Source organism: Pieris napi, chromosome 3, assembly GCF_905475465.1.
Source record: "Pieris napi chromosome 3, ilPieNapi1.2, whole genome shotgun sequence".
NCBI classification, from domain to species: Eukaryota; Metazoa; Arthropoda; class Insecta; order Lepidoptera; family Pieridae; genus Pieris; species Pieris napi.
The window spans coordinates 13,300,014-13,326,748 of NC_062236.1; the positions used below are offsets into that span (position 1 = coordinate 13,300,014).

Below are 26,735 nucleotides of genomic sequence, written 5' to 3' on the forward strand. Positions count from 1 at the left end.
ATTGCTTAAACAAAGAAAATACATATAAATGTAAATATACACACATCTCTAGATCTGTTTTAGATATTGGTCGAAAGTAATGGATTATTGTAATTAGTTTTCAAGAAAAAACAAAGCAATTACTTTTTAATGTTCTTCTTTTAACTAGTTTTTTACTTTAATTAGTAATATGTACATAAATAGAACGAATTTAATAGTATCAAACATTTGGTATAATGTTGAGATGGGCTACTAAGCGATTTTTCCTATTCATTTCTCAAGGTGGTGGGATAATCCCAAAGCTATCTAGCTATCACCACGATAATTAAGGGCTTGAAGTAGTCTTCGCGACTTTGTGAGGAAGCGATAAATGAATAAATAAAAAAATAAAATACCTGACTAATGGCAATAGCCGAGTACAGAAAAATATAAATTTGAAATGTTTATTAAGATTTTCAGCGAATAACATTTTTACTGAGACAAGTGAAACCAATCAACGACATCCAATGATTCTTGTAGACTTAACATCTATTTAAATTAGATTTAATTATCAAATTGGGATATTTAAAGTTAATTTTTTGCTTTTTTTCTTAAATCAACTTTGCTTTTGATCATAATGATTGCCCTAATTTCTTTATATGATTTCTTTGACGGTTTTCAGAGTGGTTCATTTCACTGTAGGTTTTTCGAGGTTCCTATTTTGGAAAGCTTGTTGACCCAGATGCCTTTTATTATTTGTCCATTGTGGTTCCAGAAGATAAACCACTCCTTATATGGAAATTGTATTGGTTTTTGTCAAAATTGTTTCGTACAACAAACTCCCAAGCGAAATTAGAGAATTATGACTAAATAAATTCAAAGCTCTCGTTAAACGTAAATAATCAATAAAGCTTTTTATAAATTTGAAGAATATTTGAATGATCCAAATCCTTTGTGATTGATTTGCTCCAGTCCAAACAATTTGTATGACTCAAAACTCAGCGATTAAAAAGAGTGGCGGAGAGTTTCTTGCCAGTACTTCTTGCCCGCTCTACGCCCTTGACTTGCGAACTGGTAGTACGTGTAAATTTAGAATTAATTTAACTTGTTTTCTGACATCATAAGTGTACTTGTACCTGTATGAATAAAGTTATTTGGACAATATATATAACCCAAATCAGAACTTATGTCCGCTTCTTCATTACGTCACACATAGGTGGGCGAGAGGCAATTGAGTCTAAGGGGGAGGCGCTAACGGTTAGTTATGATATAGCGACAGCCTTCGTTCGGGTTTGGTAATTATAAAGCGCCTCTCTCGAAACTATCTGGCCGATCGGAGCGTCAAGGAGCATGTTTCGTTTGTCTTTCTGTGTATCAAATTATCAATATAGGTTCACACGGTAATATTGTATTCTTATGTGAAACCTGTAATAGTTTAAAAATTTCATAAAAATGCATGTACCTAATATCCGTGTGTTACATCTCCAGTATATGTTACAAGCTATCTTTTCTAAAATATATGACTGTTATGGTAATTACAAATGTTACAAAATAGTAAAATAATAAGAATATTACGCTTCAATTTTAGATTTTATGTAATAGCGGATTAGGTATCAGATAGGTACATAACAATGTATTTTCTTTTTTCAAATTGATCAACCCACTATATAATATATTAACCTTTGGCTAAGTAGTGTGACAGACTGAATTTGAAAAATTCTGCTTATTTTAAACCTCGTGAATGAAAAAGGGACGACAATGTCAATATTCTGTAAAAGGTTGCGGTTCTATATTTGCCCATTTATCAAATTTTATAAGAACCTTATACTGGCTAGAGATCTCCAATTGTACGTGTACAGTGACATCATTTTAAATGAAAAAGAGAAAATCCTGTACCAAAGAATGTATGGTGTGGAGTAAATGATATTTGAATAAGTTTTCAATGCGTTGCGAATGGATCGCATATAATAGATTCCACATAATGCTACCGTATTCCATATTAATAATTATAATTATTCACACTTTTGTTTTTCGTCTTATTTTTTCGCTTTTTATTTTTTATATTTTTCTTATTTTTAGTAGGTACGCTTCTTTCCATTGCTTTCTGGCATTCTACTTTAGTTTTTATTTTTGTGTTGTAATCTACGTTTGATAGCCGAATGTAAGATACAAGTGTTCTTTAGGTGAAGGGGAAATTGCCCTGTTAAGATTTCCTTCAAGGACTAAAACTTTTTCCAGCTCATGTTAATCCGCCGCTCTACCTCAAGCTTCCTACATATATCCTGGAATGTTAATTGTTTACCCAGGTATATTTGGTGTTTTTTTTTTCATATTCAAGAGGCTTTCCGTAAAATGAAATTGCTTGTCAGAATGAGATTCCAAAATTGAGGCGAGAGGCAAAGGGTTAAAGTTATGTTAGTGCGTTGTGAGTTGAAATCACGGATTATCAGAGTGAGACTCTGTGAAGGCATTGTTTTATGAATTTTTACCTAGTGCGGTCTTTTCATGTATGCAACAACCATGTTATTGATTATCTTGTACCACGAACGAAACGTGCTTGCTCTTTTAAGATCTTTCGTTGCCGGTACGGTTTCAAGTTTTTGAGAGATACAACTTCTTTCGTTCTTGCCGACATAATATGTAGCTCCATTTGAAGCGGACCACATGGCGACGCTCCGTATTAATATGATATATAACATATTCAGGCTATATGTGGTCTGTGTGTTTATTGCCTCGAATGGCAACATCAAATATTAGTCCAGTCAAAATAGACAAAAATAAGTCATAACTTAGCCAAAATTCGCATAGAGCTGAAAATTGGCAGAGACGTTAAATCATAAGATGACGTTATGATCATCAGAGTCGTTAAACCGCGATATCTCATGAATGGTGAGTCGTAAGAGAAAAAGTGACTGAACCATTTTTGTAGAGAATTGTATGATCTACAACTTTTGTCTGATCTATTTTCACGATAATACTAACTGTTTTCGAGAAAAATGGAAAAAACCTTAATTTCATACTTTTGACCTTGAATAAAAATTTTTGCAGAAGTAGGATCGAAGGGGATTTTTGACATTTCATTTATAATGATGTATTTAACGTCTCTGCCAATTTTCAGCTCTATGCGAATTTTGGCTAAGTCAAATGCCTATTTTGACTGGACTATATATATATATATATATATGTATTTATAACATCGCAATTTGACATAAATTTTAGAATTTTTATTTTTTAATACAATTTTTCTTTAAATTAATGTTTTTCAACCATCCTTTTTTGAAGTATATTCGTAATATTATATTTCCAATGCCATGTTTAGTTTATTTCGTAATCTGTTCTTTTGGGCATATTACTTGTACGACATAATTTCGATGTTAGCCAGGCGTCCCGTGAAGGCTCACAATTTGTTTTTATGTAACGACTCTTTCCAATCCACCCACCAATCACCATACACTTAGCAGAAGCATTATTAATTTAAAATTTCAGTTATACACCAAGTGATTTGTCCAATTTTGCGAGACCCAACTTAAAAATGTATAAAGGGAGGTACTAGATGTAAAATTGTCTCTTCAAAACCCGCTAAAAATGTTGAAGAACTGCTAAGAAGATTAAATTTACGGACAAAGCAGTCACCGAAGACCCAAAACTCAATACAATTGGCATTGTCATCTCAAATAAGTAACCTGGAGGACAAACACGAAACCTTAGCTCGAGCTATGAACAAGACATGTATCGAAATCCGAAATGTTCCCAAACAAACACCGACCCCAACGAAGTCGGAGCTTTTCGATTTCATATTGAAACTTTGTTCTGGGCTTAGTATTGAGTTCCACTCCGGTGATATAAGAGATGTTAGCCGATTTACCAACAGGAAAGATAACATGAGTTGGAACTCACCGTCGAACTGTTGAACACCCTTCTAAAGAACAACATTCTAAGTGCGACACGCAAGTATAACATTGAGAATAGATCTAACAAGCTGAACGCCAGCCATTTGGGACTAGGAGGTAACACACCTATATATGTATCAGAATATTTAACACCTAAAGCGAAGCGCCTTTATTTTCTTGCAAGGGTAATTGCGAAGTCAGAACAGTACGAGTACTGCTGGTCTGTTAATGGTAACGTATATCTTAGGAAAAAGAACGGCTTTCCTTACATTCTAATAAAAAATGAAGATCACCAACTCGCTAAACAAAGCATGACTGGTGTTAGTTGTAATTTTATGTTTTGTAATGTTCTTGTTTATATTTAAATTCTTTTTAATTCTACACAAAGTTTAACACGTTCTACAAACAAATATTATCTCTACTGAACCACTCCACAGATATGACAGTACAATAACCAAACCACTAATTATTGCTATGAATATGAATATGTCAACCCCACCAAAGTACCACTATGATAGGGATAGACTTTATACCCCATTGAATTGCCTAATTTTCCCTTTTATACTATTCGACCAATATCAATGCAATCCTTCACACATTTAGGTACAATTTTAATGTTTTTCATGTCTTCTATTCTATTTATTTTAAAATTCGATAATTTAAGTTTAATTCGAGATATTGATGATACAAATTTCATTACCAACCAATATTTGAATTATCCGGAAGACTGCAAAGTGTTTTTCGAATCCTCAAACCTCACCATTGTTACTCAAAACATCCGCATTATTAATAAAAACTTTGATAGTTTTCTATTGTTTCTTAGTAGGCTTCAATTTAATCCTGATTTAATTGTCTTGACTGAGTGTTGGATTGATGAATTTTACTGGTATTCACATAGATGGCTATTCATGTACCTACATTCTCCCACAAATTTATTAAGAAATGCGACGGAATCGTAATTTTTCATAAAAATAACATTAACCTTAATATAAGAGAACCAGCGTTTACAGATGCAAACTGTTTAGTTAGTCATTTAAATAATAATGCTGTTATCATATCAATTTACAGATCACCTCTTTTAACAAAGTTGATAGTTTTCTCGACTCTCTCGAAAACCTCATTTTATCGTACAATGATTATTTACCCTAGGTATTTTATATAGTTGTGGATCTTAAGGAGACGACCGACAATCACAGAGCTCATAAGTTTCTTGAGTTAGTGAACTTCTACGGTCTTATACAAGGACATTTCTTACCAACCCGTGGTGGTAATTGTCTAGATCATGCACTCATCAGATCACAATCGCAATCACGCGTGGCTGTTTGCCCATCCCAAGTGAGTGATCATATGTCTGTTATTATAGGAATCGATCAGACCAAACACCTTGATAATAATTTAGTTAAAGCCTCCCCTATGATGAGTAAAGTTATAGACTACGACCAACTATATAAAGATTTAGCAGGGGTCGCATTGGAGCTTTCTATGTAACATCAAAAATATAAATGAAACAGTTGATGCTTTCACAAGCACAAATTCAATTAATACCAACACAAAAATCATACATAAAATAAATTCTAAATGTATTAGAAAGCCATGGATAACTCCTGGGTTGCTACGTTGTGTTAGACGAAGAGATTATCTGTATATCTTATCAAGAAAACAGCCTAACAAGGAACCGCTCCTAAAGGAATACACGCAATATCGAAACTTCTGTAATAACATCCTTAAAAACCTTAAAAATTTACATGAGGCTGACACCATCCTTAAGAATAAAGATAATAGTAAAAAACTATGGAAATCTATCAAAAATATATGCCACTTAAACCCAACTAAATCCAATTCTAATAAACTTCTTGATCTACAAGAGAACCCTAAAAAATCTCTCGATATCGTGAACGGTTATTTCAGTTCGGTGGGTAATAAATTGGCTTCCGATATATTGTCTAAGACAAATCAGACTGAACGAGACCTTTGCTATAAAGTTTTAATTACCGCTAACTCGAATTCTTTTCTATTCCTACCTTGCGACGAGCGAGAAGTTACAAAAATTATTAGCTCTCTTAAGCCTAATTCTGCCCCAGGTGATTTTAATATTAGTAACCAAGTGGTCATTTCATTAAAAAACATTATTGCAGCACAAATTTCTTATATCTTCAATTGAACAAGGTTTCTTCCCTGAATCTTGGAAAATAGCTAATATCACACCCATCCATAAATCAGGCAATAAAATGGAAATTTCAAACTACCGTCCCATTTCTCTACTCCCGACACTCGCTAATATTACAGAAAAATCATTAACGTCAGATTACTGAATTATTTGGAAAAATAATCTATCCTTTCCAACAATCAATTCGGATTCAGACATAATAGATCTACAGAGGATGCAACCGCTGGATTGGTTGAGACCATAAGTTCCAAATTAGATGAAGGACAAAGGTGTTTGGTGTTTTTCTTATCTATCCAAAGCTCTTGACACTGTTTCCAGGCCACTACTAATCGAAAAATTAGAAAGACAAGGAATTCGTGGAAATATCCTCTGTTGGTTTAAGTCCCATCTATTCAATAGAAAGCAGAAGGTTCGAGTTGATGGGTATAGCAGTCAACTAGAAAACATTTCATGTGGTTTGCCCCAGGGAAGTGTTCTTAGTCCAACGCTTTTTTTAGTGTACATTAACGCTTTATGTTCACTCGCACTCACTAATGCTAAACTCTTTTCATTCGCTGATGACACAGCTATAGTCTTCTACTCACACTCTGGGGAACAAGCCACACTGTTAGCTCATTTAGGTCTTCGCCAAATCTCTCAATGGCTTTTAGATAATCTCCTATCCCCAAATACGTCTAAGACCAAATACATATGTTTTCACATATCGAAATCCAGCAAACCTGTTCCGCCTATTAAATTACACTCATGTTTGAACCTTCACTGCAACTGCAACTGTCCTCTCCTGGAACCCACTAAAATTACCAAATACCTGAGATTAATTATTGACTCAAGGCTTTGTTGGGGCCCTCAAATAAACTACCTATGTTCTCGAGTTCGCAAACTTATAAATGTTTTCAAACGCCTTAGAAAGCCTGCTGATCCACATAAAATCAAGATAGTGCATTATGGAAGTCGGTATTATCTTACTGCATAGCGGTTTGGGGTGGAGCGGTATTGTCTTCAATGCTGAAAATTGAGCGCACCCAACGTGCCATTCTTAAGATATCATATAAGAAACTTTTCCGCTACTCAACTTCAAAATTGTACAATGAAACAAAACTTTTAACTGCGAGACAATTATACTTAATAGCAATATGCAGACTTTTTTGGAAACAAACACCCACCGCATCGTATCAAGCAAATCGCAAACCCATATATAAGCAGCCCAAAACTCGCACTTTCTTCTACCAACGCTTTTTCTCCTTCCGAGGCCCTTTCATATACTGTTTACGTGTCAAAAGGCTGGCTGCCCACAACACAGGGAATCCTAGGGTGGGGGCCAGTGCACTTTACTTAATCTAAATATCTTGTATATTGTATATAATAAAGTTTTTTCTTTCTTTCTTTCTTGGTCTCTGCCTATCCGTTCGGGATAGCGGCGTGATAATATAAATAAATAAAAAAGTTTTTGTAAAAAGGGGGTAAACGTTTTCATATATTCCTGTAAAGCTGATAATACTCACAGCGAGGTCAAATGTAAGAAAGAAAAAACCTAATACAACAATCATTGTAGCAGTTGATTGTATATGGTTTGACAGCTGCTCCATAGGACAATCATAGAGCCTGGACAAAATCAAATTGGTTGCTGATTTTTTGCTTTAACATATTTTTGTTATTTTTTTTAATTTATAATGCTACAAATGTAATTATTTTTTTTGTATCTCACACACTGTTTTGTTGTGTTTTTTTAATATTTTTATTACTCTTTAATGTTAATATTCTACGGTTTCGATATTTGTAAATATGTGAGGAACATGTATACTAACTTTTTTAGTATAGTAGTTTATTCTAAGAGTACATTGTCTTCACATATAATTATTTAACAAATGTAACAAAATATTGTAAACCTATTTTAAAAGAGTAAGTGTGGAGTTTCTTGCCCATTCTTCTCCACACGAAACCTTTTGGAAGGGGCAACTAGAATCAACATCAGTGGATCTATTTATACAAGAAACCTAATTGTTTATTAAAAAACTAATTTCCTGTGTTTTTTTATAAAAATTCTACTTATACTTATGATAAGACTTAATTAATGTTTTATAACACTTTGAAAAAGTAATTACGAATGACGCAATTACTTAATATAATCCAGTAGTTGAAGATATAAATAATACATATTATATTACTTAAACGAGAAATTAGTATTCAAAAGCGTAATTGTAAATGTTATGTAAGCATTATTTTAATAGGTACCATTATTTAGCTTTAAATTATGATTAGTAGAACTATGCTTTAATGAAAAGGGAATTTTGCAATTCCTCCAACATTGAGTGGATATATTTGCGCCTCTATGATTGATCAATGCACTAAATTACTCACTCTAATAATAATAATACTAATTAACACATTGCCATAAACTAACTAATAATTTATTTCTTATAAAAATTGTAATTCACATATACATTAAAATTGGTACAGTTTTGTATGCTAACTGGGGAAGTTTTAGCTTGCATAATATTTACTGTTTGAGACAAACTATTATTAATTTCATATGATTGTTCATGTATATTTGTCAAAGGTGTTATACAATGGCGTTTGCTAGTTGATGGAATTGGATCTGATGAATTATCATTATCAACGAAGGTAGATGGACGAACGTTCTCTTCAGTATTGTAATGTGAAGGAGGGGGACTGGATTTTAAATTAATGGATTGTGTGATATTTTGCCCAGTTTCTAGTTTGTTGTTTAATGAATCAGCAATATAGCCTTCTGCAACTTTGTCTGACTTCCAACCTCCTAGTCGCTTAAAGGACGTCAAATTGGCGGGTTGGGTGTTAAATACCACCGCACTTTTTTGACGATACTATCTAGGAGTGTCCGGGGGACCTTCATTGGAACACCTCCAAGTGAGTTTTGCTTCGGAAACGCGTCTAAATATTTTTATAAAAAATTTAAAGTTTTGTGTAATGTATTAAAATTTGTAAACAATCCGCCATTTTCTACTTTTCTATTGGTTATAAGTGATGTGACGTTCACTTAAAAAAATCGTGTTTTTAATTTATCGATTGTTACTAATCGTTTTATTTATTTATCGATTATTTCCTCATTTTTGAAATTTAAAGTTATAGAATAATCAACATTGAAATTAACCTAATTTCGTGTTGATAGATTATAGGGTTCCGAAATTTTTTGAAATTATCGATACCTACTCGTCTGTATTTTCTAATTAGTACTTGTATTTCATTGTTTGCAACTTTCTATATTATTTAATTTTTACTAGAATAAAGTGTTTACTTTAATATCCAAAAAGTACCCAAAACCGAATCAGAGCACCCCACTATCCACGTGGTCTTGTCTGTCTTACCACTAGAGTGTATATAAATAATCGGAGGCGCGGAGGAAGAGCAGCCCCCACCCGCTGTAACAAAGCACAGGCATTATGAAAGGCTTAAATAAAATGCCTGTGCTTTGGTACGCAAGGGTGGAGGGGCTGCATTTCCCGTAGCGCCGGAGCTGTCCACAAAAACAAATATTATTTAGATTGGTTAGGTTAGAGTTAGTATATGAATATTTGGTCGCCGAAGGCGACCAGGACGCCGAGAAGCCGAGGCTTGAATAAACAATTACTATTTAGATCGGAGCTGTCCACAAAAACAAATATTATTTAGATTGGTTAGGTTAGGGTTAGTATATGAATATTTGGTCGCCGAAGGCGACCAGGACGCCGAGAAGCCGGGGCTTGAATAAACAATTACTATTTAGATCGGAGCTGTCCACAAAAACAAATATTATTTAGATTGGTTAGGTTAGAGTTAGTATATGAATATTTGGTCGCCGAAGGCGACCAGGACGCCGAGAAGCCGAGGCTTGAATAAACAATTACTATTTAGATCGGAGCTGTCCACAAAAACAAATATTATTTAGATTGGTTAGGTTAGAGTTAGTATATGAATATTTGGTCGCCGAATTTTCAATTATTTTTAATATTAAAATCGAATACAAAAATCGATTTTCACTTTAAAAAAAATCGATTATTTTTCACATCCCTATTAATTTTATAAACTTAATCGGCCATTTTGAATGTGGTTTATGCTAGACTAGCGGTAATTAGTTTTACAGTGCAAAGTTTACTTTATAAATCTTTATAAAATTTTTGACGCGTTTCCGGAGCAAAACTCACTTGGAGGTGTTCCAATGAAGGTCCTCCGAGACTCCTAAATAATTAGTATCGTCAAAAATGTGCGATGGTATTCAAAACTGTTACCTCTGGCAGACCAAGAAACGTAGCTATTTCTTTTGGCATATTACCAAATTTGTTTAATGCTTGAGCTGTACGCTTCCCTTTTTGATAATTTTGAAAAAAACGGTCGGTTTTTGCTTTTAGGGAGCGCTGATTAATATATTTTTGCACTATTCTAAGAAAATCTCCTTCAACAACAAAGCTTATCGGTATCTTATTTTTTTGTATTCGGAATCTTGATTAGTAGCATTTTGCCATGGGCTTCAATATCTTTTAAGGTAATCTTGGCTAACTCCTGTCTGCGGCAAGCTCCAACAACGCCAAAAATCAGCGCAACCTACAAAAAAAGGGATTTGATTAATATTTTTTTTAAATAATATATTGACTGTATTTTGCGATTTCGTAAACTAATACTAAAGAAAAATATAAGTATTTATTAATAAATTACCTTTGTGTCTAAATAATGATCATCGGGAGCTTCGTTCAAAAACCTTCCCACTTCATTCGATGTTAATATTTTCGACTTTTTAGTTGTAAAACCGTCTGATTGTCGTTTTAAGAAAGCATTTAGTTTTGGGTATTCACTTATGTTAACGTTGTTCCTTATTTTCAGCATACTTTTTATCATCGAAAACCTCGACCATAACGTAGAAGGTTTTAATTTTGCTGAGAGTTCGGAGAAGTATGCCAACATAACATTTTCTGAAAAACTATTTGATTTTTTCTCTTCTCTCCACGCCATAAATTCGTCGTATGTATATATGTAGCGACTTTTTGACTTTTCCGGTTAAATGTTTTTCGAAGAATTTTGTGCAACAAATGTTGAAAATATCAAAATATAGAAATGGTACTAGTAACGCCATCTAATGACAGTTATATAAAAATGTATTACTGTGGTCTATTGTATCTATTGTATCTGTGATGTGCTTGAATAAATTAGTCGTTCGTCGCTCTTTGTCACTGCAAGAGATTGCGTTTCATTTTAGGTTATGTGCCCAGCGCACCTCTAAACTTTTGTTAAATGTAGTAATTTTGTGTCGAGAAGTAAGTTTCGGACTTGTTGAAGTTATAATTGTATCGATCGTGTTATCCAGTAAGTTAACTGACGAGGATGGCATCGAATTACATAGTCAACGTGCCCAAACTGAAAGGCAGAGAAAATTACACAGAATGGGTTTTCGCTGCAGAGAATTTTCTAGTCCTGGAGGATATGGTGCATTGCATCAGACCAATACCTGGGAAGAAGATAGAAGCTGCAGAAGATGCGAAAACAAAGGCAAAGCTTATTATGACTATAGACAGCGCTTTGTACGTGCATATCAAGGAAGTCAAAACATCGTCAGAACTTTGGAACAAGCTTAAGTCATTATTTGATGATTCCGGATTTTCGCGAAGAATATCTCTTTTGCGAAATCTTATTTCAATACGGTTGGAAAACTGTGCTTCCATGCAGGCGTACGTCACGCAGATCGTCGAGACAGGTCAAAAGTTGAGCGGGACTAACTTCTAGCGCAACTAAACTCGCAAAATTTTTTTTGGAAATGGCGCCAACCGTAAAAGAATATAAGCAGAGATTTCTTTTTCTTCACCCATTCTGGGTAGGCAAAGGGAACTATGCCCATACAGCCAAGTCTTCAGTAGAATTTTTTAATTGATATGAAATGAAAATGAGATTTAATGAAATGAAACCTAACCTAACTCATTGAATCAAATCATTAAATCTGATATCGAAAATTAGTAGCTTCTTTTTAGAAATATTTGCATCAAAACTTCTATGACTTTATTTTAGTAAAAACTTCGTGGTTGGTTTTTTCTTTTTAAAAGACATTATTTTGACAGTTGGGAAATAAAACGCAATAGTTCGGAAATGGTAAAGAAAAAGCACGAGTGTGTAATAGCCCACATCCCGAACGCTACACGTCCCTGCAATACGCCACTTTTTGAGCAACTGTATTAAAAAATATATTATTTTTCAATAAAAATGACACCGCACATCGAAAAATAAAAGAACATAATCCAAATTCACATGCAGTGCATCATAGACAATTATATGTGGACAGCACCACGACCTTCCAACGCCTTCTCCTGATGTTCACTCATGTTGCCGAGACACGTTTCTATACATGCATTAATCTTGCACAGTGTCTTTCAAACTTTACTTTTGATAATAATTGTTTCGTCATTACGTCAGCTAACTGAAGTTCTGTGGGACAGTAGGTAATATTTATTAATCCATGCACGAAGTGATCATGAATAAAATGGTACCGCACGTCTCTGTGCTTCGACCTTTTGTTAAAGGATCCAGACTTTACAAGTTGAATCAAACTTTGATTACCGCCATAATGCATCTTTTCGATTACTTTTACATCTCTGCTGTTATCAACATCATTCCTTTCGGGTATATAGATTCTAAAACCTTTTGTATATTCCGACTGAATTTCTCCAAACTATAATTACATATCTAAGTATAAATGAAACATATGCATGATAAGCAGCTAATACCGTATCATGGTTAACAGTTTCCGTTTTTCAGTAATAATAATATCGTCGTGCAATTAATTGTAATAATTAATAAATAATATGCATACAACTATTAAAGATAACAGTAATATTTTTATTCTATAGGCAATACTGTCAAGATTTGTGCCGTCATACGTCACATTTAATAACGTGATTAATATTTCACTTCTGACATCTGAACTCGGAAGTCGAGACTAGAAGTTCGCAGTTCTCACTTCTCAATTTCACGTGAGATTGTTTGTATAATATTTGAAACTTGTTATATTGAAAGGATTTAAGTTAAAATTTATTAAAGCTATGAAGTAATGTATAAGTAAAACATGGCTTTTATTATCGACACAGTTGGTGATACCGACCTTCAAAATAAGTTAGAGCTACTCAAGGAAGATGACAAACTTTTCATAGGTTACATTTTCTATTATTATTCTAAACATTCCTCTAATTACTATTCTAAAAGTTTATTTGCGATAATCGCAAAGTTCTGCATTTTCATTAATATTCTGGTCTAATAATTTGAAATGTATACCCTAATATTACAGACAAGGAAAAAAGAACACAAGACATATTAGCCTTATTCGATAAAACGAAGGAAGAGTTAGATGCCCAAGTAGTTGCAGAGGATCAAATTGAAAGCAAATTAAAAAATCTTAAAATAGATCAAATGTATGATGACTTTTTTAATGACATGTTGTGGTCACATTCATTATTAGCTGTAAATAAAAAGAAACCATTATTCACATTTGATCAGTTAGATAAGGAAACAGGAAAACTGAAATCAAATATTGGCTCTGTTGATGTTGAAAAGGAAATGAAAAACTCAGTTTTAAAGCCAGGGATCGAAAAAGAACTTGGTTTGCCTACATACAATATTAGTGATAAAAAATTAAGGAAGCTACGGAAGGTAAACTAAAAATATTACTTTAATACAAATATTTTTAACATTTCACTGAAATTTCTTATTTACTATAATTGCTACATATTTATAAGTGTATTGTTTAATTTAAATTAGAATGAATATTTGTTATTATTATCTACTTGTGTTAATAGGAAGAAAGAATGAAAACAAAAGGACCAGGATGGTTTGACATGAGTGCTCCTGAAATAACACCAGAATTAGAGAATGATCTTAAACTACTTAAAATGCGGTCCGTGTTGGACCCAAAACATTTCTACAAGAAAAATGATATGCAAGTTTTGCCTAAGTATTTCCAGGTATTCTTATTTTATAAACTCGTAAATACTAAGAAGAATTACTAAACACTATTATTTTCTTTTGAGTCCATCTCTATACTTACAGATAATTTAATTTACTGAATATGGCCACAAATAATAGCTAAATTTAAGCATAACTTATTTACTTGCATGCTACTTGAACATTGTTTGTATAAAACTTCTGTATATTCAACACAAATTTACTAAACATGATATGCTTTTCTACAGCAATCAGAATCACCTAGATACTAAAATATGCTGTTATTACTCTTTCATATTATTGTGTGATAAACTCACTCATTTATGGTTCTAACAAAGTTCACAATAAGATGTATTTATTTAAGGTTGGTCAAATTATGGATTCAGCTTTGGACCATGTTAATGAAAGGTTGACTAAAAAGCAAAGAAAAAGAACAATGGTGGATGAGTTATTGGCAGATGCAGAGTTACAGAAGTACAATAAGAAGAAATACAAGGAAATTATTGATGAAAAGAGAAAGACTCAGTATAAGACATTTATGAAGGACAAGAGAATCAAAAATAAAGCTGAATTGAAGAAAATTAAATCTATGAAAAAGCAGAATAAATAATTGTGGAAAATAATAATCTTTTATTTATATTAATAACTAGAACGGAACATGGTAAAAAGGAACATGTTAGGAATTTAATGGTCATTAAAATATTAAGTGTTGAATATTAAAACAAATAATACATTTATTTTCTTATATTTATTTCTTTGATAATAAAAACACATGGCAAAAAGTATTTTGCATAGAATATAAAATACTAATATTTCATAAATTCTCTTTACGAAATTTTAATTTTAAAAAAAGAATTTCTATAAGGTAATTCACCCTTTTCACTCTCTCTCAATCGCTCTCTCCCTTTTCTTCGACAAAAACGCTGCACATCTGTGACCTTTTTTTAAATTTTACCCTCATGCGCCTAAAAAAGTTTCACTTGAAAAACAAGACTGTGCTACATTCACACAACTGGGAAAGACAAAATAAAATACCAATTGTAAAGAAGATTTTTATATTATATTCAACAATACCAAAAATATACCAACATCTTGTAAAGTAGAGTACCTATATGGTAAAGATTTATTTGATCTAAAACTCTCATATTAATATCCACCAGTGACGTCAATAGATGCACCAGTTATGAAGGAAGACTTTTCTGAACCAAGAAATGTTATTAACTCGGCCACTTCTGTAACAAAATTCTACATTATATAACCGCTGCTAACTGCACTTATGGGTCAGAATAAAACTTTGATTTCAGAACATAATCACTTGATTAATATTTGTGAAGTAAACTGTATGAATGGCTGTCATAAAGTTCACACTCTAAGGGCTCTTTTAGATTTGATTCCAATCAAAACAATACTTTGGGTCTAGGGAAGATTAAACAATATAGAAAAATGACTAATTTGTTAAAATACACACCACTAGGAGTTCCCAATCTCCCCAAAGGCACCATTTTGAGAAGTCCCGCCTTAACTTTATCCGGCACTGTCTTTACCATTGGTGTATCAATAAAACCAGGCAGTATCACATTTACTCTGAAATTACAATTTCAAATTATAAAACCATTTTCTTGACAACTAATAATTATTATTTATTATATTTATAAGCGTGCGATTTTCAAGTCGAGGTCAGGTATTCGAATCTCGACTACTATTAAGGCAAAAATTACCTTATATTAAACTTCCCCAACTCTTTGGCAGCCGTCTGTGTCATTGCTACCACACCTGCTTTACTTGCCGAATAGTTTGTTTGACCTAGAATTTAAGTGATTTTTTCTTAGTAAAAAACCAGTTAAAATAACTTTTCAAGTTCTTTATACTATATTCGTTTTTACTATGTGCAGGCAGTTCAATAAATTCTACAAAGATGTGATGGTAAACACTCGGTTGTGGTACACAGCGTCGAAGTGTCAACACCGGCATGGACATGGATCTCTTTGTACATAATAAACATATAATAATGACAGTACAACAATGCTCTATTATACATAAAGTATTATGGGATTTTAGGTATTTTACGAACAGATAAAATGCAATATTTCTCATGATTATACTAATGCTGCTATAAGGTAGGACAATGTTTTTGAAACTAGTGACGGTTTGAAAAGTATGTTCAATTATGTATTTAGATAGCTGGTCTATAATTGACGCATTCTGCTTTTATAATAGAACAATTGTAATAAAATTCACAATAGGTATGTAATTACAAAATCAATAAAGCATTTCTTTACCTACATTAATAAATTTTACACAATACATTCATGTTAAAAACTTACCAATATTACCATACTTCCCAACTATACTAGATATATTTATTATAGACCCAGAAACGGATGTCTCCGTCATTTGTTTGGCAAAATTCTGCATTATAAGAAATGTGCCCTGTAAATTACAATAAGAATGTGTAGGTAAATACGAAAAGCCTCTGGACATACAAAACCATGCATTTCCTTTAAAGAAAAACATCACCCCATGAAAATATTTTTTTTGCCTGACTATTTATTTGTTATTAATTTAACACACTGTAGTATAATCATTCAAAATATTAAAATCATTAGGAAACCATTGGACAACCCGGCCTGTTACCTGACCTAGGGTCTGTTAAGAACAAGTAAACAAATGAGAGAATGGTTATACCCATGAAGCAAAAACTAGCAACCATTCAAAATAATAACTTACAAGTGCACAGTAATTTTTGTCTAATAATTAAAGCAAGTTTACATATATAAATTATAATTTAAAAACTTGGGAAATACAGTTCAGACATTATCGCTAATTACTTAAATATACAAACAATTAGTATTTTATAAATTTATTTGTAATACCTTGAGATTAACATTGACAACGCTGTCATAATCCTCTTCTGACAGTTTTAACAACCAATTGTCCCTTGTTATTCCCGCAGAATTAACAACTATCCTAGGCACCTCTGTATACTGTTTTGATAATAATTGAATAAGATTTTGAATGGATTTGGTATTGGTAACATCTAGTTCCACTGCACAGTGATCACCAGCAGCTGTAAATAAAGTATTTCTAAATTTCATCATCATACTTTTTCAGTAATAATATTTAATATTGACCTGTTTTTATATTACAGCTAGATAAATTTGTTGGCTAATGTTAAATTCAACAGATTTTTAATATTTATCAGTATTACAGTAAGAACTGAACACTGAAAACTGAATAATTTGCAAGTTAATTTTTCTTGTTTCAGAATACATATATTTTAAATCATACCATTAGATCCAGATGCTAAAGCTGTATGTGTTTTAATAGTTTCCAGAGCTGCATCATAATTTCTATCAGCAGCAATGACTGTAGCACCTTCCCGTGACAAAACTTGGCATGCTGCTCTGCCAATACCAGAGCCGGCTCCTAAACAACAAACAAATCATTTTAAGTGAACTAAAGGAAGTCATAAAGGGTACAAAGATGTGTGTAGGCCAGATGAGCTATGTATTAATAAAAACTACCAGATGAAATGTTTCATATATAATTTTCTGTATTTATTATTCATTGTACATGCCTGCATGCATTCATTGCCAGTTCTTCTCTTCCGTTCTACGCCCTTGATTTGAGAACTGGCAGTAAATGTAAAATTAGAAGCATTAATATGTATTTCTTTAATGACGAATCACAAGTGTACATTGTGTTACCTACGTGAATAAATGATTTTTTAATTTTGAATGATTTTTGAATTTTGTACATATATACCTACACTAAACAGTTGGGCTATAGTGATGTGACGTTTGAAACTAATAAGGCTAATTCATTCTATAATACCGTGACTATTAAATAAAATAACTGTATTCTGTTTACCTGTAACAAGCGCTAATCTTCCTGAAACCAATCCTGTAACCATTTTCCTTTTTTTAATTAAAACAGTGTTATAATTTTAGTAAAAAAGTTCGTACAAGTTATCAAAACTATTAGATTACTAGATTGCCCTTTGATCATAGATAGTGTGATCACTATTTATTAACTTGTGATAAAACGAGCAAAAAACCGCAATGTTTTCAAAATAAGTTATACCCAAGTATCAAGTAGTAAAAACTAACTAAACAAAAGGACAAATCAATAATAATTAAAATAAAAAAACAAATATTATAAGTCTTAAAACGCTTATTAAAAAAAATCTTATTTTAATTTCTAGCGCCGATCCACGGATTGTGCTAAGTGGCAACTGGCAAGTGCTCAGTGCTCACTGCTGACTGCTGAGTGCTGACTGCTCTCAGCTCTGCGGTCTGCCTCTCTTGACAATTGATAAATGTATTTATTTGTTAGGAAATAATAATATTTTAATTGCCATAATATAAAATAAAAAAATAATAATAATAATCGGAAATTCATTTTTCATACATCATTGTTAATGCTTCTATTAATCAAGTGGTAATAAAAAGCAGAAGTACAATTATTATAATGATGTAAATAGACTTACAGTGTAACATTTTGTTACTTTTAATTTTATAACTTTAGTTCATACTGTTGTTAATTGTTTGAAGTTCAAACTTCAAAGTGACAGTTAGTAATCGCAAGTTTGGTCATTGGTGTTCGTGTTGCAAAAAACGTTGCCGTTAGCCGTATAATAATTGTAAACATGCCGTACAGTATTTTACTGTTGCATACAATAAAGTTGTAAAATAAATAAAAATATACAGTTAAAAACGATCCGAGACCAGGCGACATTGTTTGGCCTTTCAAAAATTATAAATAGTATCTGAATTCAATTAAAACAAAAGAATTGTTTTCAAAAGCTTGCTAAACTTTAGACAATGGCATTCACCAAAACTATTCTACTTACTATTACTTTAGTTCTTGCCTCACATGCTGCATATAAATATTTTCGAAGGAAACCGAAAAGACGACTAAAGATCAACGATGTTATAATGTTCTCGAATAAAAATTCAGAATTCAAATCAAGCAAATACTTAAAGCAAAGCTTAACCGAGAGTGTCGAAAGGTTATTCAATTATTTAAGCTCAAGCTGCCATAGTTTGGATATATGCATGTATGTATTAACAAATTCAGAAATTACAAATATCATCATTAAACAGCACCTACGCGGTGTAAAGATACGTGTTATTCTAGATGCCGATATGGCATTCTCATCAGGGTCTACTGTAAAGCGTTTAGAAAAACATGGAATACATGTACGCTGGATGAAAGCCACAGAAATTATGCATAATAAATATTGCATTATTGATGGAGCTGCTACAGAAGACTGTATCCCCTTTGTTATGACAGGGTCATTAAATTGGACAAATCAAGCTTTGTATAGGAATTGGGAAAATGTTCTTGTAACATCTCAAAAACATATAGTTTATTTGTACAAGGTTGAGTTTGAGAAAATGTGGGAACAGTTTAAACCTATAGTCAAAATAGGTAGATAGTTTATTAAAACTATATTTCTACCTGTTTAACCTAAGTTGTAAATCAAGCTGACTCTTATATTGCTTTAAAAATTACCAAGTAGACTATTTTGATATTCAAGGCAATATATTTCAAAGAGTACTGTTATTTCCTGGGCATAGCGTTGACATGTTTTAGTATCTGCTATTCAACTTAAATGCGGTGATTACATAGACTATTTAAATATGTGAATCTTCAACATAAGAACACTTAAAGTACTACTATTAATCAAAGTTTAATTGGGTTGTTTGTTGTTATTATTACAGTTGTTATTACATACAAAAAAATACCAAATGGTAATTTTTTATATAAAGACGTATTTAGCGGATAATATACTTAAGTGTTGGTGCTTCTTTTCCCTTGTTACTTTTTACTCTAGGTTTTATGTGATATTTTGTATAAGTTCACTGTAATTGTAGTTGTCTTATAATAAATATAAGTTTTTTATTAAATCTTTTATTGATGAATCCATCCAATCCATTTATAAAGAATATAGGCCAACCTAATTTTTTTTGATAACAATGTTATTTTTCATGCAAGTTGACTTTGCACCTCTTTTCACTTGCAACCCATTTACTGTAATCCTTAATAAGTTACGGTAAGGTAGAATTTATGATCTAAGCAAAACAATTAAAATAATTAATATGGCTATATACCGATATAAATAGCCCCTCTTCTACTCAATTAGGCTTCTGTATGCAGTAGACAGGTGCACATTTATTGAATATTATGGAAAAAATAGAGATAAAACTAGTATTCGTATAAAAGTTTCTTAAAAGGAAGTTCCACAGTATTCCATTAGTTTTAACATATAAAGTATCTATCGTAAATTAAAAGATTGAATAGAATAAACATTTATTCTTAAATACAAAGTTAATCATAACGTAATATTATTAATGCTAAAATCGTGTGGACGGAGACGTAAATTTAAATTATAATTGTGATGCGGTTGCAAAGGCCCGCCGTAGCCACCGATGATACCACACGAGGGATAATTTTCTGCACCGCCGTAATTATTCATACTTTGACCCATTAAAGTATTATTAGGGACGTACTGACGATTCCCTTGCATCATCAGGGAATAGTCGCTTTGATAGTTTGTAATAGGAAGACCCAGGTTAAAATTAAGGTTGTTCGTTTGAAAATGATGGAGCCAGGGTTCCTTGCGAGCCTCCTGTCTGTCTGCTTGGGGAATGCCGATGGGGACTGGTAAGGGTTCTGGAGAATTGTGGCTGGTACTCCGATGGCTGGAGAGGGCAGATCTTTCGTTTCGTCGAAATTTCGCGCGTCGATTTTGAAACCACACCTATAAAAATATTAAATTAAATAATCACCCGATTTCTAAACGTAAATATAGATTAAAATTTAAGATGTTTTCTCTCTCATTGAAAATGTGTACGTTTTTGTTGTACTGTTTACTGGCCAATCTAAGTATCTAGGTAACATTTTATGATTAATGAACTGATATCCAAGTATCATTTAATAAATACAATATCAACTCTTATCTATTAGAGTTTTCTTTCCAACACATTATAGACGCACTAAATTTGTTATTATTTGTCGTATCTAAATAAACCATATCGGTTCTAATCTATAATACACATTTTGCAAGAATTTAAAAAGATATTGCTACCTAATCAGAACTTGTTGTAAATAACACGTTTTGTGAAAGTAGGTGTACTTATTAAATTAGTGTTTATATGCGATAAAAATGTTTTTTAGAATCTAATGTAGTTCATAAAGCTTACCTGTACTCTGGCCTCAGTCAAATTAACCCTGGAAGCCAGATCTTCTCGAACGAAAGCATCAGGATAATGGGTCTTCTCAAAGATCTTCTCAAGGGCAGCCAACTGTTGGCTCGTGAACGTTGTTCTGTTTCGTCTCGGCTTCTTCCTCTCATCGCTCTTTTCTTCAGACTTCTCCGTCTCTTTTACACTTTTAGTTTCATCATACTTGCGTCTCATTTCCTCATAAGCAAGATAATCTACAGGCTTTATGTATTGCATGTCTTTCTGGTACCAACTGTTCTGGTATGTTGGATCGAAGTTGTTTCTTCCTGCAAAGTGGTGAAGCCGTAAAAGGCTGTCTTCGTGGCATTTTATCATATGGTATAAATTATTGTTATCTGTTGAGTTTGCAGCGCCTTTATCATAGGTTTTACTGTGGCGTACGGGCTCTAAAAGAAAAAAATATTTAAGTGTCGTATCTGATTTGAAGATTGTCTTTTATTTATGAAATTAATTGCCTTAATTTGGTAAGAATTTGTGTGGTGACGGAAAACTCGCGCTACCTAAAGGCCGATTTACATTATCTTAGTGTTTAGGAGAGTGCTTTAGTACAACTTGAAAGGCAAGTTCTTTAGCGTAGCGTTTACTAAAGCAAGTAGCGTTTACATGTTTCCACTAAAGTACTATCCTAAAGCACTCTCCTAAACACTAAGATAATGGAAATCGGCCTTAAGTACGGTAAGTACCTACGCTATGTGTACCTCCTGTTAGTAGGAAACTATCTAAAGACTACTGCGAATCTAATGACACACAGTAAACAATATAGACTATAATTACACATGGCATTGTAATAAGACCCATTTATCCACTAAAGTGTGTTTCTATTCAATGTGTTTTGCATAAATAACCCACAATATTCGTTTACAATAATTTATATTATTTAAAATTATAAAACGACGATCTAACTGTGATTATTGCTTTAAAACATGAAAGGATATTATAGTTGTAATAAATACATTTCAATCTAGTAAGTGTTTTTTTATGTCACTTTGGGCTAATAAGTACCTACCTTAAGCTGATCTGACTCCAAAAATATTATTTTAATTCTTGTACGAGTACTGAGTACCTACTTAAATTAGATACGTTTAGTATTCTAACTTAAATACAAATGTATACTAATTTGAAACAGAGGTAAATAAGTAAGTTTTCAAGTCTATGAGGATCTCTGGATCTAATGAAGTGATTTTGAAAAGTCTTTTACTAACATTATTTGTGAGTGCCATAGGCTCTAACTGAGAGACGCTGCCTTAAAGTTGTGAGACGTTGAGGGAAATGTTGCACTAGCGGCCTATGTCGCACGCTTCGAAAGTTTTGTTTTTATTTTGGAAATAATTTTGTCTTCTCTATTCAGGGAGCAATACTTATGGGAAAATATTTTTAAAACTGGTCCAGAGTTTTTGAATTAATTCGACACAAACATACAAAAAAACAAAGCTTTCCTTTTTATAATTTTAGTATAGATTATAAGAATGTTATGTTTTTATTTAAACATTCTATTGAATTCTGTATTAACAAACTAGACTGACTAAGTATTCAAATGTTTTTTGTAAATAGCTGCTGCCCATAAATTCTTCTATAGAATTTACTATCTCTAGCCATTGTACCTACTCTTGAGGCTTTAACATCGCAATACGTACTTCATAATATGTAGATAACAGGAGTTAAAACTTAACAGACGATCACCCGTCTGTGGCTTCCAAACTAAAGCTCGCAGAAGCTAAGTTTACTCCGTAATAACGATTTTATTTTACCATAAATTGCGTTGTCTAATATCTTTTTCGAAATCATACTTAATAGTTCACTGAGATCGTATTTAAATAGTTTAAAACTCTGGATTTTATTATACACTGACCCACCGGGAGGTATAAAAGTATCAAAGTACGCTAAAATCAATCGCATATGTTGTGAAATCGATAGTGTTTTGCGAACCGTAAGACCGCACAATGCTCCTCAGAGAATGCCTCTTCGACCATCATGATCGCGTCCTTTAGCCAGATGCTCCAACATCGCTATTTTTGTATAGTATATATACCTTAATATAATTTTATTTTTACAGAATCTTATTTTAGTTGCAGTTGCTACGAACTATAAAACAAATGGCGCTTTAACTCTTGGCCTCGGATTTCTCTGAATGTTTCTTGCTATTTCTATTTTACAAACAAGTTTTTAGCCTTTGTGACCGACTCCGGAGATTTTTGATTCTTAGATGTGTTGATGTGGTTAAAAACAAGTGATAATGCTGTGTGGATATATGGCTTTCGGCTTAGGGGCTGTAGAGCGAGGAGCAATTTAGAAATAATACAACGGTTTCAGAACAAGTTGCATCGGGACATTGTCAATACACCATGGTATTTTAAAAATGAAAGTATTATATTCCTAATGTGGATACAGTTTTCTAAATACGGCGAAACAGTTTGCCTTAGCTCACTAAAACGGGCTACATAACCATGCAAATGCTGAGGCAATCCAACTTCTTGATACGACAGGTCCAAGACACCTAAAGAGAACTAAACCTTTTCAGTTAATAAATATATAGTGAATATAAATGCAAGTGCGGTATCTCGGACACACGAACATAGTGTCAAAACAATATAGAACACTAAGAATGAAAATTGCCTCAACAAAAAATTACTTACTAGCTATAATTAATTATTGTATAGGCAAGATTGTAATTTATGTAAAAGCACTCTCTTTTGTGAACAAAAAATGTAGGAAAAAAAAGATGTGTTGGTTTCGGGATGTTTTTCTTCACTGTGCGAATATTAATTGCGCACGTAAGTCCATTGGTGCACTAAAGATATAAGCGAAATAGCGTTACAGTTTATCCCGTCAAATTGTCTGAAAGTTTTCTTTATAATTATTTGTTTTGAAGCCCAAAAAGAAAAGCAATTCCTGATATTGCCGATATAAATTTTAAAAAATCTTGCTTAGAAATTCAAATTTCAATCCTGTTACTTATTACCATTATTTATTCAGTTTATAATTTTTTTCACGTTTTACTTTCGCTCGTTTTCGCCTAAAATGCGAGTGAAAAATTCGAATTACGACGCAATTCTGTCGAGTTAGGTAGGTTGGTAGAATCGGTTCGCGAAATATGAATTCTGCGTAAGAAGAGATGTCGATAACCGAAAGCGAAAACTACAATAACAATAGGCCAGGGAGCCAAACGCGGCCCACACATGACCTGAAGAAAAGCTTACAAATAAAAAGGCTTTAGTAGCTTTCTATGGTCGAGTAAAGCAAAAACATTATATGTATACTGTGCCGAACTTCAATTGATCGATCATCCGCATTATCGCTCCATAACAACATAAGACCCCACGACGACCCCACTGCACGAGAAACCTAGAGAAAGATAGAAAGGCTATCATTTTATTCGTAATTTGGTAAAAACTTAAAAAAAAGTTTCTTCCCAAGAGGCAGCATAAAACGTTAAACACAGTCTATCGAATCTAGATCCCCAGTGTTCCATCGTAGTAGCATAAATGAATTTCCGATTAGATGAATCAGAGCAATGAATATAATGATAGGTACCTATGTTACATTTAAAAAAAAGACTAATCTTTTAGTAGAAATCGGCAATTTCATACTCAAACTCAAAAGTTGGTGGAAATTTAGAAAGTAAATATTATTTTAGACTTTACGGTATTACGTGCGGTACGTCATAGATTAATTTGAATTTTGCAGAGGTAGGAATATTAAATTTGAGGCGATTAGTCGCGCTTAGTAACCGTACTTATCCAATACATTCAAATGCAAAAATTCCACACTTAGCGCAGTCTCGTTTCTAAAGCTTACCCTAAGAACAGTATAACTATATTATAATATAAAGACATCGAGCATTTAACAATTTGCTAAATCTAAAATACGCCATTATCCCAATACCTATTGTCGAAATATATTTAAATACGTTCTTTAATTTGAGGAGAATTTACCGTATCGACGGGACGAACATAAAATATTTGACAGTTACGAAACCCTTGAACAAATTGTATTGGATTTATTATTCTTTTATTTAATTTTTTTGTCAATTTCCAATGTTTTTAATAGTTATCCTGTTTGATTATTTGAGTTATAAGTGACGAACAATCCCGACATTGTTTTTTATATTAAGAATAAGAAAACGAAAAGATGTTTCTTCATCGACAACTTGAGAATGTTTACTTTTGTATCGGAGGTACACAGACTGACTAAATGACTTACCTTTATTTTCTTCCATGGTCTGGTGATTTTCCAAGTTATCACAGTGAACGAGTCGTTTCCAATTCAATAAATTAAATGAAAAGTCTTTTCATTTTCCCAATCAATGTCACACGCGTTTTAAATAAATCTAGATGTCCACTTCAATTTCGATATATCTACTTGTTAATCCACGAACTTATTGAATTATCATAATTAAATAATTCAACTAACTCATGCTAATGTGTGAACTAATGAAGTCGGTACCGCGATCTGGCTGGAGTTCTTCAAACATATGTCTTTGAAAAAACACAAAATTAATACCACACCCACTTTAAAGGAAGTCTGCGAACACCTTATTGCTATCGTATCAGAAATCAGAATACCCGACACCTATACGTCAATCTTCGTTTAAAGAAAATTAGTTTATAATGCACAGACTGTGAACACATTTCACAATAAATACTTTTTAGAAGATGATATCTTCGTAATAGAAACTAGCTTTTAAACCAAGGAGGTTGAATATGTTTTGGAGTAAATACTTCTTAGTGGGAGTTGCTTTCGAAAGTCGGGCGTGGCACAACTGTTGTGAAAAAACAAGAAATCTGGAGTTTAAAACAATAATTGACACGTCACATTTTATTATTTATAACTGTCGGTAGAAAATTAGGATTAGTTTTTCGAGTAATTGGCTCGGAAATGTTTATGTAGACGACACGGATGTGGATATAAAAATGTAATTTAAACGAAAATCTGGAGAAAATATTAAGTAAAATGAGTGAGGATGTTTTTAAGAAGGTTTATTGTTGTATTCGTTTCGTTAATCTTTAAATAACCTAAATAGTTTTTTATACCTTACTCTTTACTTAATTACTTACTTATATTGTAATTATTGATACTAGAACTAGCTGCAAGTGTTTATGACAGCGCACACTCAAAGGCATGTATATATTTTTATTATTAAATGTAACAACGAGTTATCCTGGATCGACTTTACCATTGAGCCTGCATTTTTTTAAATATGTGATTTATAGTATAAAATCTTACTTTACTTTTAACTCTAAAAATGTACCTAGATTAATATAAAATATGAATATATTAAAATTATCGATAACGGTACAAAAAGTATCTAATGATTTTATTGAAGTTAAACTTTAACGTTTATTTAATATGTTTATACGAACTAACAACGCAATATTATATGTATAGATTAATTCGGAATACACTGCGCTGTGCCAAGCCGGGAATAGAACGGAGAGCCGTCGGTTTGAATTAGTGTAAAACCATGAAAAACGCCGGTACACGTCTGCCAGACACGCCACTGCTACATTAAATTTAACTTTGGGCTATTTTAATAGATTA

The 26,735-nt window shown here is 32.5% G+C and overlaps 4 protein-coding genes across 5 annotated transcripts; 2 read left to right on the forward strand and 2 right to left on the reverse strand.

The window, feature by feature from the left end:
• Positions 1-12,918: 12,918 nt before the first annotated feature.
• LOC125063308 (deoxynucleotidyltransferase terminal-interacting protein 2) lies at positions 12,919-14,570 on the forward strand. The gene is made up of 4 exons (XM_047669711.1): positions 12,919-13,160; positions 13,295-13,656; positions 13,803-13,967; positions 14,312-14,570. The coding sequence occupies exons 1-4, from the start codon at positions 13,076-13,078 to the stop codon at positions 14,555-14,557; spliced, it is 858 nt and encodes a 285-aa protein (XP_047525667.1). The 5' UTR covers positions 12,919-13,075; the 3' UTR covers positions 14,558-14,570.
• A 415-nt stretch (positions 14,571-14,985) lies between these two features.
• Positions 14,986-18,224, reverse strand: LOC125063316 (estradiol 17-beta-dehydrogenase 8). 2 transcript variants are annotated; one of them, XM_047669721.1, is made up of 7 exons: positions 17,818-18,224; positions 17,236-17,373; positions 16,821-17,014; positions 16,272-16,377; positions 15,666-15,750; positions 15,416-15,531; positions 14,986-15,179 (listed from the first exon to the last, which is right to left on the reverse strand). In XM_047669721.1, the coding sequence occupies exons 1-7, from the start codon at positions 17,858-17,860 to the stop codon at positions 15,094-15,096; spliced, it is 768 nt and encodes a 255-aa protein (XP_047525677.1). In that variant the 5' UTR covers positions 17,861-18,224; the 3' UTR covers positions 14,986-15,093. The 2 variants fall into 2 exon arrangements, with proteins under 2 accessions (XP_047525677.1, XP_047525678.1); XM_047669722.1 differs by lacking the exon at positions 17,818-18,224 and adding an exon at positions 17,525-17,577.
• A 294-nt stretch (positions 18,225-18,518) lies between these two features.
• LOC125063319 (mitochondrial cardiolipin hydrolase-like) lies at positions 18,519-19,854 on the forward strand. The gene has a single exon (XM_047669725.1). The coding sequence runs from the start codon at positions 18,771-18,773 to the stop codon at positions 19,386-19,388; it is 618 nt and encodes a 205-aa protein (XP_047525681.1). The 5' UTR covers positions 18,519-18,770; the 3' UTR covers positions 19,389-19,854.
• A 406-nt stretch (positions 19,855-20,260) lies between these two features.
• On the reverse strand, positions 20,261-25,742 carry LOC125063307 (retinal homeobox protein Rax-like). The gene is made up of 3 exons (XM_047669710.1): positions 25,398-25,742; positions 21,156-21,583; positions 20,261-20,713 (listed from the first exon to the last, which is right to left on the reverse strand). The coding sequence occupies exons 1-3, from the start codon at positions 25,411-25,413 to the stop codon at positions 20,285-20,287; spliced, it is 873 nt and encodes a 290-aa protein (XP_047525666.1). The 5' UTR covers positions 25,414-25,742; the 3' UTR covers positions 20,261-20,284.
• Positions 25,743-26,735: the final 993 nt, after the last annotated feature.

What these genes read in the sequence shown, in the direction of transcription:
- LOC125063307 (XM_047669710.1), bottom strand. An exon ending in TGACTGAGGCCAGAGTACAG is followed by an intron (nt 20,714 to 21,155) that starts GTAAGCTTTATG and finishes ATATTTTTATAG; the next exon opens with GTGTGGTTTCAAAATCGACG.
- LOC125063308 (XM_047669711.1), top strand. Translation starts at nt 13,076, where the DNA reads ATGGCTTTTATTATCGACACAGTTGGTGATACCGACCTTCAAAATAAG. An exon ending in AATTAAGGAAGCTACGGAAG is followed by an intron (nt 13,657 to 13,802) that starts GTAAACTAAAAA and finishes TTGTGTTAATAG; the next exon opens with GAAGAAAGAATGAAAACAAA. An exon ending in TTTTGCCTAAGTATTTCCAG is followed by an intron (nt 13,968 to 14,311) that starts GTATTCTTATTT and finishes TATTTATTTAAG; the next exon opens with GTTGGTCAAATTATGGATTC.
- LOC125063316 (XM_047669721.1), bottom strand. Translation starts at nt 17,860, where the DNA reads ATGGTTACAGGATTGGTTTCAGGAAGATTAGCGCTTGTTACAG. An exon ending in AAGATTAGCGCTTGTTACAG is followed by an intron (nt 17,374 to 17,817) that starts GTAAACAGAATA and finishes TTTGTTGTTTAG; the next exon opens with GAGCCGGCTCTGGTATTGGC. An exon ending in TTGTCAATGTTAATCTCAAG is followed by an intron (nt 16,378 to 16,820) that starts GTATTACAAATA and finishes TGTAATTTACAG; the next exon opens with GGCACATTTCTTATAATGCA.
- LOC125063319 (XM_047669725.1), top strand. Translation starts at nt 18,771, where the DNA reads ATGGCATTCACCAAAACTATTCTACTTACTATTACTTTAGTTCTTGCC.